Source organism: Salvia miltiorrhiza, chromosome 2 (assembly GCF_028751815.1).
Source record: "Salvia miltiorrhiza cultivar Shanhuang (shh) chromosome 2, IMPLAD_Smil_shh, whole genome shotgun sequence".
Taxonomy (NCBI): Eukaryota; Viridiplantae; Streptophyta; class Magnoliopsida; order Lamiales; family Lamiaceae; genus Salvia; species Salvia miltiorrhiza.
This window is the reverse complement of record NC_080388.1, coordinates 64,585,071-64,596,905: the sequence shown is the minus strand read 5'-3', so window position 1 is coordinate 64,596,905 and position 11,835 is coordinate 64,585,071. Positions and strand designations below refer to the sequence as shown.

The 11,835-nt window shown below is 34.4% G+C and overlaps 1 protein-coding gene and 1 non-coding gene across 8 annotated transcripts; one reads left to right on the top strand and one right to left on the bottom strand.

Moving 5' to 3' along the window:
* Positions 1-700: 700 nt before the first annotated feature.
* LOC131012989 (serine/threonine-protein kinase STY46-like) lies at positions 701-7,577 on the bottom strand. Of its 7 annotated transcripts, none has more exons than XM_057940982.1 (16): positions 6,994-7,577; positions 6,297-6,411; positions 5,478-5,560; positions 5,246-5,362; positions 5,049-5,103; positions 4,136-4,243; positions 3,860-3,910; positions 3,607-3,779; positions 3,432-3,539; positions 2,915-2,988; positions 2,638-2,813; positions 2,017-2,112; positions 1,762-1,842; positions 1,565-1,618; positions 1,266-1,400; positions 701-1,195 (listed from the first exon to the last, which is right to left on the bottom strand). In XM_057940982.1, exons 1-16 carry the CDS (start codon positions 7,185-7,187, stop codon positions 1,091-1,093), a joined length of 1,725 nt encoding a protein of 574 aa, XP_057796965.1. In that variant the 5' UTR covers positions 7,188-7,577; the 3' UTR covers positions 701-1,090. The 7 variants fall into 7 exon arrangements, 6 of the variants coding, with proteins under 6 accessions (XP_057796965.1, XP_057796969.1, XP_057796966.1 ...); XM_057940986.1 differs by having other exon boundaries at positions 5,272-5,362; positions 6,994-7,028; XM_057940983.1 differs by lacking the exon at positions 6,994-7,577 and adding an exon at positions 6,648-6,877.
* A 3,201-nt stretch (positions 7,578-10,778) lies between these two features.
* On the top strand, positions 10,779-10,851 carry TRNAR-ACG (transfer RNA arginine (anticodon ACG)). Its single transcript has one exon. It is a non-coding gene; the product is annotated as a tRNA-Arg (tRNA).
* Positions 10,852-11,835: the final 984 nt, after the last annotated feature.

Here is an 11,835-nt window from a genome sequence, read left to right as displayed (position 1 = left end):
ATTACTGATAATTAATATTCCCTCGGTTCTTTATTAAATGCCCTCAGCAATCAAATTACAGATACTAATAATATAAATTTATACTTGTAAACTAATCAATTATCATAATAAATACATTTGTATAATTAATTATTATATTCTAACAAATACTCTATTAAATAAGGATAAAATACGAAGAATATTATAATTATACTCTCAAATTTTAAAATGGAACACTTATTAAGGAAAATATTGCAAAAAGACAATAAATAATGGACAGAGTAAGTAATAATGATAAGATTTTCTGAAAAAAGAAAAGAAAAAAGAAATGTAATAATGATAAGATCTACCGACATGAATTAATGATCCCAAATGCTAACTCGTAAGAGAATCAATAAGAGATTGCTATCCTTGCATATCAAGTGATATAGATATGTCACCAGCAATCAAGAATCACAAATCAATAATTTCTGAGTGATAATTGTCAGCAAATAGTAATATAAAAGTTGGGGAAAAGAAAAAACCAATGTCTTATAAGATTCATACCTCAAACATCATAATATAATGACATTACCCGTATCCAATATGGAAAGTGTTAATTAGATCATTAGGACTAATATTTTTAGATATATAATAATCACATGTTACTCAACAAGAGCGCTTTAATCTAATTCATGAACATAGTAAACCATCATATTTGAGCATGGAAGCAAGAGAAGGCTGAAATCAATTTCATGCACATATATAAACATACCTCCAATTTATGCATTAGGGCTGGTCATAACTACATCGTTTTGATCGTTTTATCAAAAAAAGACGCATGGATCGTCGATCTGTGGTTCTTGAACGAGCATTCGTAAACTATACAAGTTGTCTCTCCTAAAGATGTAGTTTTGTGAACCATACTTTTGTTAGATTAATTACCTCAAAGGTTGGTCATTGTTAGCTTGGACCTTTGTTCGCATTTCCGGGGTTAGGGTTGCAGTAGTGATGATGAAGATAGATGAATCAGCTCAAGTGTTGTTCGCCATCCGGCCCTTCTACCCTCCACCGTGTGTTTTTGTCCGAGCAAGAGTAGTCGACTGGATGTAGTTGTACGAACAGAAAAACATCATGCAGCATTTTCGTTTTCTTGCCTCTTTATTGGCCAGTCCTCTTTGGGCTGACATGGCTCTCCCAAATTTCTCTTTTTGTTAGCTCTCTCTTCTTCAAAGACCTGTATGCGACAAGTCGTTTAGCACATCAAAATCAAGCTCCCAGAAGAGGGTAACGGTGATTACAACTACCTTTTTGCCTATGCATTGCAAGATCTCAGTGATTTCGGAAAATTCAGGCCTTAAAGATGGTTCTTGCTGCCAACACCTTTCGAGCAATTCCACCACTAACGGATGAGTGTGCCCCGGTATTGTTGGCCTTAGACCCTGTAGTTCGTGATGAACATTCGAAATTGACAAAAAAGAAAAGTTCAATGTCATTGATTACTATTACACGTGTACGCTGCTAAGTAACTGGGTACGAGCAAGCTTTAAAACGTTGAATAATTGAAACCGAGATTAAAGAGTTCGATCTTCAAATGGATGCATACCTTCTGGACGACACCCACAGCCGCCTGCAAAGGAGTCAGTTGTGCATATGGAACCTGGCATTTGAAAATGAAAGCAAGTTAAGTCATATGGCCCATGAGAGTTTTGAAAGCAACTTAAGGCAATTTAAAGGAATCCCTAATGCATCTGATTTTTGACTTTTAAATCCGAAGCAAAAGTATTCATGACATATTACAACCTTTCCAGTTAGAAGCTCCCACAGCATAACCCCAAAGCTAAACACGTCGGCTTTGTGATTATACGGCTTGTGCTCAATAACCTTCCAATCAATAAAAAACAAGCAGAAGTGAGAGATAGTATCTAACGCTCCGCTCCAAAGGAATGCATGTTATTGGCATGGGTTATGGCTTTCTGAAATGAAAATATGTCAACATGGTAAGAGAAACAGGATCCTTTAATCTCATGTACTACTGAAAAATTAAGATAAGCACACCTCCGGTGCCATCCAGCGATAAGTTCCAGTTTCTGCAGTCATAACTCCCGACTGAACTAGTACTCGAGCAACACCAAAATCAGCAATCTTAACCACCTGCACAGCATAACTTCTTACAGCTTGTAATAATGCAATGAAGCACAGATCAGAATACACGTTCAGCAGAAGAGGGGAACATCCCTAACAGCCCAAGCTTTTCAAAGCCGACCATTATACCAACCAGAAATGGTGGCAGAATTTCAAGGGAGGGAGTCCATTTATTTTTCTTTCAATTAGTAGGACCAAATCAGGATTTTTAACAAAATAGAAAAAAGGTTTGAGTAATAAGTTAAGGGGCCAAAATAAAGTAACAAAATTGCACGTGACAGAATTTTGAGTTAGAGATGAACTCAAAATCTGAAAACACAAAGAAAAACTTTGAAATTGATGAGCTCAAAAAGTGAAAAGAAACAATAAAATAGCACTGCTAGATTAGAGGAAAAAAAATTGAGGGGGGCCACAACATTGTTTTGCCTATGATACCAACATTTATATCATTAGATTGCAAGGAAATAGATATATCCTTCAATGTGTAGACCATATAAGCACAAATTCCTAAGCTTTGAGATTATGATTTCTTACTTCGTTTTCATCCATCAAAAGGTTGGCAGCCTTGAGGTCCCTGTGAATTATATTATTTTGATGCAAATAGCTCATCCCCCTAGTGACATCAATTGCAACCTTCAATGTGGCTGGAAGATTGAGAACACCGTTTTGTTTATGCAGCGCATCATACACACTTCCACCCGACATAAATTCTGAAAAGAAGATGTTAAAGACAAACTTTGATTCTCCATTAAGCATGGAGGCAAAACATAGTTCACGGATCAAACTTCATCGGAAAACCAAGCCATATTACCAGTAACGATGCAGAAGAGTGGAGGTCTCGTACATGAACCAATAAATTGTACCACATTTTTGTGCCGAACTTTCCTGAATCAAAGAAAAACATCTGAAAATCAAAGACATGGGAAATGTAGAAATATAAGTTTCTAACAAAAAAAAAAACAGTTGACTATCTTCTGGAAATGTAAGTTAATGGTACTATCGCAGTGACTATCTCAGGAGCCCACCTGGATGAATCACTAAACTAGGCAAACAGTTGGAATTCAGTCTTAATCTTCTGTACCTAAATACCTTTTTATAAACAAATTAAAGAAACAATGTTTCGCACAATGTTAAGAGACTAAAATATCCAACCTAAAGAAACCTGGGCCAATTTTGTTCAGAGCCCAGAAATTAGCATAAGCTATGCCTTTCTTTTTGGTTAGTGTGGGGGGGGGGGATCTATGACTAACTTTTTTTAATTTTTTTTTTGTTCTAATTTCGAGCAATGAATAAACTCTAAACTACATCAACAATTCTAATAAAAAAACCTCAATATGTAGACTTCCTGGGAGAACTCCCGTTGCATGTCTTTATTAAGGGAGTCAGCCTTGAAAATTTTGATGGCCACATCTTGACTACGAAACAAACCTTTGTACCTGCAATTATTTGAGTTCAGATGACTCAATCCAAGTGACTTAATTTATAGATCGTGACAGAACTCACATGTCTCCATTTGACCCTGAAGCAATCTTGTATTCAAACTCCAACAAATTGGCATCAATTTCCCAGACATCATTCCCATCAATAGGAATTTCCACATGGCATGATGGTATATTAAATCCACTCTGCCCCAGCCCAGCAGCAGGAGATACTAGCTCTTGTTTAATCGACTGTTTCTGCAGAAAAATTCATACTAAAAAATTATCCATACGAAACTAGAAAGTATGTTATCTAGACATGGTTATTCTCTTTTTACCTCAATGTATGGAATTTCTTTCACTAGTGTGGCTCTGAGACAATCAATGCCCTAAGGATAAAATGAAGTTATTATAATATCTCAGCAGACCATGTTGAGATGTGACCCACAGCTATTAGACATAGCAGTAAGGAAGAGTAAGAGTAGAAGATGTAATCATCTATTTACATAACATGCAGGCTGATGGATGTGGAAGATTTTTGGCTAAGACGTATTCACCATTAGATTTGAAATTCGTAGATTATGTAACTCCCAGTTAAAAAGAACAGAAATTACCTTTTCCCAACCATCCACAACGAAGACATCAAGTGAATACCCGTCAATTGTACAGAAAGCATGAGCTTCTTGGATGTTCAAGCCAATCTCAGACATAAGGCATGTTAACTGAAAATTGAAGTACACGGAGTTCTTTTAGTATCAATAAATCATTTGGAACTGCATATAGCAGGAAAAAAATTGATCTTGATAGACACACTAATTCGCAAATGGTATAAACTTAAGCACAATAACTTATGGCATGATATTAAAAAATTTAGATATAAACAAGTAGTGTGTTCTCCACGGATGAGAGAACCAAACGATTCTCCAATATAAGGAAAAGATACCAGTTAGGATTAGAGCAAACATTTATTAAAGTACAAAACGTGCTTTTGTTTTAGGCTGATAAAGGGACAAATGATACTGACAACTGAATAATGCAATATTAAGACACCCCTCATTATCTGTAGTCATATAGATGAAAAGAGATTCAGCTGCTCTTCTCTTATTGTTTAAACCTTATTCCCAAAGTTCATTTACAAGATATATGCTTACACAAGTGTAAATACAGAGGCAACACCCATGCATGACTATATATTGTAGAAGATAATTTATTGTATTCGCAGATACACACAGATAAACATGGTTGAAATAGAAACTTGAACTATGTCAATTACGTAAGCATATCCAGGTAGACCATAAGCACGATGTTTATAGGTGTGTTATCTGTACATTCGTTCATCTTCATGTCTTCTTGAGAAAGATAAGATAGGATAGGATGCTTTACAATTATTAACAACATTGCATCAGCGCAAATCTACAAAGGTACAATTATCTATCAATTTTTTGCTCTTGAGGATTGTATACTAGAGCACAGGGACTCAGGAAGCATTCAATAAACTGATTCTGTGAAATAAATAGGCATTATTACCCCACTAAGCAGCTTGGTTTTGTCTTTTGTTGATATTGTTATTTCATGCATTGGCCTGCAAAAGTATGAAGTAGCGACAAATTAACGTCCACCGATGTTCATTCTATTAGACGAAAGCCCAACAATTCAGGGGCAAAGTAAGACACTAACAACAAAGAAAAGAAAGCTCATCTGGCTCAAACCTTTCAGAATATTACCGCAAAAAGTATGATTTCCTACTCACAGAGCTATTCTCATCTTGGGCATTGGATTCATTTCCTTCGAAGGCAAGTTCAAAATTTGCTGATGGGCCAAAAGCGGGTGGAGGGTGAACGCTGAAATTTATAAACAAATATAGATACTTGAATACTACTTCTAGACTATGATTACTAAGCTAGAAAAGCAACTTCTAAGATGCATTTATTATGAGAAAGCCCCCACTTCAAGTACCTATCTGACAGGAGAGCATTCCCTCCTTTGGTGAAGCTTGAATGGACAGTATTGCCAGAATTTCCATCGGCGGTGGGCCGAACCTGCATCAGAGGGAAATTATTAAAATTCAGTTATCCATTGCGATTGCAGATTACGTGAAATGACAACTGAAGAATCAAAATAAACTAAAAGCAAGCTATTCAAGACGAATGCATATAGCATGCATAAAAATTGAGTTATTCGGTACAAAGAGCTTGTGGCAGCATAAATATCATCACCGCTACTAACCAATAATATTCCTATTTAAGCAATTCGATTATTGTGGAATAGATTTCAGCAAGCAAAGGCTGATGAAAACTTTGAAATTATCCACAATTTCCCCCTTAGCACCCTGCATTGCTATCAAATTTATGCGAGATGTGAATGTCATAAACTAGAGAATATGCGTGACTGTGTGGCTCTCCATATAGCAATTTGCATCTCAATATATTTATCTCATGCCCTACCATCAAATATCGACAGCATGACAAAATTGAAAAATGTTCTTGCAAAAAGCCACAATGAAGTATTTCTAGGCATGAAAGTTTAGCTAGATTCCATGGCTCCAGTGCACATGATGAAAAACTGTTCCCCGTTTACTGTATTTCTAGGCATAAAAGTTTAGCTAGATTCCATGGTATTAGATGAAAAACCATCTCCTCATGTCCACCACAGATTGTAGTACCTTTTTCCATTGCATAAACATGTAGAACTATAAAGCACATGGAGGTACGACTCGTGCAGATCATCAAATGGGAGGGATAGCTCCACAGAATCACGACATATTCTAGGATATACCTGCACAAGGCGCACATCAACAGCGGGCCGTGTGAGAGGATCACGCGCCAAGTTCAATAATTTCTTGTGCACCAGGACATCCTCTGCCCGTTCAGTATTGACATCCAAAGCATAGCTACAGGAGAAGGAAAATCCAGTTACAGAGGAGTCAATACCAGCACCACAATCTTCCACTCGTTCTGCAGTAAATCCATCCTAGTATGGATACTTGACAAAGAGTGAATTCTTACCTACTTAAAACATAATTCACAGAAATCATCCAACAATTTTTATAGAAAGATGCTGCCTCATTTAGCTAGAGTTTCATGAGTCGAAGCAAAAATCAGAAGGATACATGTTCTCTTAACTTACAGTCTCAGCAGCATCAAAGAATGAATTGTCATGAAATTTACAGCAACAAGAGGGCAACTGTTTTAACTAAGAACATGTTCCAGTAGACCAGTTCAACCAAGCAAGAAGCATGACACACCAAACTTCTTATTTTCAGGTCAGAACAAATTAATGATCACACCAAATAACACCAAAATTTAAATGCATCAATATTTAATATCCTTCCCCCCTTTTTCTTGAATTCTTGGGCATTCATATATAAAGTGCTGAAATTCTCTCTCTCCCCAACTGCCACAGCAACCGAAAAAGGAGAAGAAGAAGCATTGGCCGACTTCATTAATTCCAAGAGAAAAAGAAAAGAAATTACCGAAGAGGAAACATGTTAAAATGAGCCCACAGTTCATCTTCAAAACCCGGTTGAGCAGCCTCCTCGATATCCAATTCTCTGAGCCTACACAACACTTCGTGAAAGACTTCAATTTTCTGGCGCCTTTTTCGGCTTTGAAGCGGTGACCACTCGGATTGCCGGCTGCTGCAGCTCTGGCTCTGACTATCTCCCATCCAAAAATTCAAAGAATTGTTCCACTTCAAAAACCCACAGATAAAAGACACCTACAACTCAAGGAATATGCACTTTGATTCAGATTCCAATCATTCACACAACAAAGAATGTAATAAAAAGGAAAGGCAAAAATAGGAGTTGGTGGGGCGTGATGTAAGAAAACTATGTATATATCCTGTATGTATATATTGTTGTGCATATTCCTTGTGGCAGTTTGCATGAAAATAAAGTTTAATCAATTAAAGTTTTGATTTAACGAAAAATAAGACTGGTTAAATAAAAAGTCTCCATTTTTGTAATGAATGTTGACGTGGATTCAAACGAGGCAGGATACTTTGCTTCTATCACCCCTTTGCTTGTCTGCTTCACCCATACTTGTTTTCTTATTCATTATATCTACTTCAAGATTGAATCTTTCGATTAAATTAATGTATGATTCTGCAAAAACAATCGTGGGGGTGACCTACCTTTCGAGTTTATCCAATTGGATTGTCGGATTTCCATTTCCCAGTTGATTATGATGTTCTTTTCTATTGATTTGGGGTTTCATTATGGTAATTGCGACTGGGTTTTGATCCAATAGATTAGTGGGATGATGCATCATTTCTAGAATCAATTAACCTTGACGGCATTATCGTTCTTTCTATGCTTAAACATGTGGAATTGCAGAATCATTTGGATTCGACAAGCCAACCTTAAATAAAGGTTTACGGATCTTTTTGTCAGAAATTATATTTTCAGAAGTTTTCTTTTTCTTTTTTCTTTCTGAAATGTTTTTTATATCTGTATTCATTGCCCCTTCAAAAATATTTGTATTTATTGAATTATTTTTTAAAAAACTAATGTCGAACCTCAATAAATTATTCCATCCATTCATAAAATATTTGTCATATTGTGAACGACATTCATTTTAATAAAATATGAATGAAGTTGTTAGTAGATTAACGACCTGTTTGATATGGGTTTTAAAAGCAGGATAAGTTAAATTAATATGGATTATTGTAGTGTTTGATATTATGTGTTACTAATATGGTCAACTCCAGGTTTATCCCAAGACCCTAGCTTATTTTGTGGGATTAACCCACACTAATTATCCCACCTCCCCCATGGGATTAACCCACACTAATTATTACACCCCCTCCATAGGCTACTAATTTAGGTATTTGATATGTTAATCCAACCTATTTCAATGGATACCAAACACTTTTTGGGATTAATTATCAATGATATTAAACACCCATCTGAGATTAGAAATCATGACTAATCCACGCTAAATTATCAGGATAATTTATATCCTGATTAATCCAATACTGAAAATCAAACGGGCAAGAGTCACACCTTCAATATGAATTGAAATGTGTGGACTCTACCGCTGTAAATGAAAATGACAAATATTTTATACAAACCAAAAAAAAGTTATAGCAAAATTTTCGAAGACGAATAAATTAATATATTTGTGAATGTGAAATTTATTATTTTAAAATGTATTAAATAATAGATAAATTTATTTATTCAAATAACCATTTTACATTCGAATTTAAACTTTGTACATGAAAATTCATATAAGTCAACTCCAATAACATATGAATTCAACAAAGAGTCAATACACAAAACTACATGTTCTCATGTAACAAAAATAAAAAATACATCCATTAACATAAAACATAAAAAGTAACCAATTTTAATTATATGTTATATAAAAATAGATTTAAAATGTGTAAATTATGTTTGATAGTTTAAATGTTTCAATTTAAAAAAATATATATATATCCTCTCCTCTCTCTTCTTTCTCTTTTGAATTTATTAAATCAAATTAAATTGGATATATAGATGAATACATAAATATATGTGTTTATATAAAAATATATAGTAATTATGATAGGAGTCACGTAAAAGTTGATTTTCTAGATTCATTGTTGCATGGATAGATTTATAAAAGTTGGTGGATTTAATCTTTTGACGTGACGCTATTAAAATTATTTTTATAAGTTTATTATTAATATCACCCTTAAGTAGTGTAGCTAATAAACTGATGCTTTTATAATCTAGCAATTTATGTTTCTTTATCTAAAGCTAATTTTAGTTTTTTATACTCTAATATTTATACAAAGTAAAGTTATAATCTACCCGCAAAATGCAGGTACCTGACTCCAAAATTTGAGAGATTTTAATACTTTCATTTTTATTGCATGGACCCTGCGGATACCGAATACCAGCAACCTGACTCCAAAATTTGAGAAATTTTAATACCTTCATTCATATCGCATGGACTCTACAAATACCCAAATACCAGCAACGGGTATTCGCCGCAGATATTCAGAAACTCGAATTACCGTAAATTATGAATTATTGCAAAATGAAGATATTGTCTATTCGCAAATTTCGGGTATCTCTGACCCACAAAATGCGGGTATCTGCAACCCGAATTTTAGAAAATAAAATAAAAAATTAGAAAACATTAAAATAAAATAAAAAAAATACAAAATAAATAATCGGGTATGCGAGTATACCCGCGAACCTGATGCAAGTACTCGATACCTGATTTTTAATCCTACTTAATACCCTCACCCTTACCCGATCCTCATACTGATTTTAGAGGGTATCGGGTACCCGATACTTGTACCGGTATCGGGGTGTGTGAGGGACTACCGGATATCCTCAACCGAAATTTATACCCCTAGTTATAACACCATATCGAGCCGATTATGATGGTAACGTTTCCCGACATAATGACCTCAGCGAAATATTTGATACTCCCCTCCATGTATATAGATTTATTCTTCTTTTTCAAATGTCCCAAATATATAGTCTCATTTCCATAAAAGTCTATGCATTTTTTAGTTCATTTACAAACATAATCCTATTTAATTCTTCGATTAACTTCAATATTAATGAATTGTCAAAGAATAAATATGAGTATATTAGAAATTTTTTGTATAAATTTCTTTTTTATATATAATTGGAAATGTGGGAGTATCTATTATCGCTTTACTAAAATGGTTAACTTAAGTTTGTTTAAAAAGTCCATTAAACTCATTCATAAACTGTGTGAACTCTTTCATTTCTATTTTGATGTAGGACGCAATCTTGGTCGCTTGTTGGAGATTTTATGTCCTTTTCAGCACATAATATTCAATTGTTCAACATAATATGTTCAAGCACATGTTTGTTTCACAAATTGTTGGATCTTTTGTGCGTGTTATTTGGTAAAGTAAACTAGTGAGACCAATGGAATTTTGGAGTAATTAAGGGGAGTTTACTTTTTAACTTAAAAAAGTGGATATAAGAGTATGTAGAAGTGTAGTTCGTTTGTACGTTTAATTTGATAAATAGTGAATCTATTTTTCATTTAACTGAAATATTTGTTGGATACTGCACTAAATACTCGTGCATGAACTGAATAAAGAAATAATGTAAAAGAAACCAAACAAAAATATTCAAATGGTTCATTTATTTTTATTTTCCGTCGAACAAATGTAATACTAATAAGGTTTGGGAGAGGAGCACTACAAAAACCTTCACATTAACAACAACAACAAAAATCGTTTCCAAACATCTCCTTAATATTTTATTAAAAAAAAAGCTATAACGATTCCATGGCCCAATGGATAAGGCGCTGGTCTACGGAACCAGAGATTCTGGGTTCGATCCCCAGTGGAATCGGATAATATTTGTTACTATATTGTTTTCTTTTTATTTTTTAACACCCTTTTGAGTTCATTGGTTCCCTGCGATTTGCGAATCCAATTTGGGCTCCATATTACATAATGCGTATTGTCATATATATTTTCCAAAATGAATCGGTCTCACTAGTAATATTATCTTAAGAACTAAAATACGTATAATGAATATCAAAGACTCAAAGTAATACTAGTATTTTACTTTGTACAAAAACATGGTTTTAAATCTCCTCTAACAAAATAAGTTCAAAACAATTGATTCTTTGTCGCACAAATTTTACCATCACAATTTTATATATATATATATATATATCTATAAAGAAACCCCTTACATATAGAGATTAAGGAATTAATCATAACCGCCCAAATAGTGGAATTGGACGGTTAGATTGATTTGGTATTTTACTATTTTAATTCCACAACTTAATAATTAAAATAGTTTTTAAATCAAATAAGGGTGAATTTGTCAAATCTTTTCGGATGAAACTTACCATCCGAAATTAACTCCCATGAAAATAGAATTTATTCACCCCCCACCAACCACGACTACACCTTATTCCAGAATTCCTATTTTTTTGATGGATCGGCGACTATTCTTCTCCAGGCACGAACACACCTCAAACCAGAAACACTACTTCTTAATAGATCGGTGGCGATTCCCCTCCAGGTATTAGGGTTTTTTTTATTCGATTCTTCTAGAAAAAATCATATTTTCTAAATGTTTATGGTTAATTTTCTCGATCCGGTATTCATTGCAGATTTTGCTTGTGAGTTATAGATTTTCCTTCGTGAATGGTTAATGCATCACTATTTGCTTATTGAATACCTACTATTGGATTCTGCAGTTGCAACACTGTTTTTATCCGATGAAGATATCGGCGAGCTTGCTGCTCGAATACTCGAAGGGTGAAGCTAGAGGCATGGCGGTAAGGCGAGGACCGTGGTCTACCAAATCTGTTTGACTTTT

Coding starts and splice junctions, on each gene's coding strand:
- LOC131012989 (XM_057940982.1), bottom strand. CDS start 7,187: ATGGGAGATAGTCAGAGCCAGAGCTGCAGCAGCCGGCAATCCGAGTGG. Junction 4,244..5,048: donor AAACCAAGCTGCTTAGTGGG/GTAATAATGCCT, acceptor TTCAATTTTCAG/TTAACATGCCTTATGTCTGA. Junction 1,196..1,265: donor TGCAATGCATAGGCAAAAAG/GTAGTTGTAATC, acceptor TGTCGCATACAG/GTCTTTGAAGAAGAGAGAGC.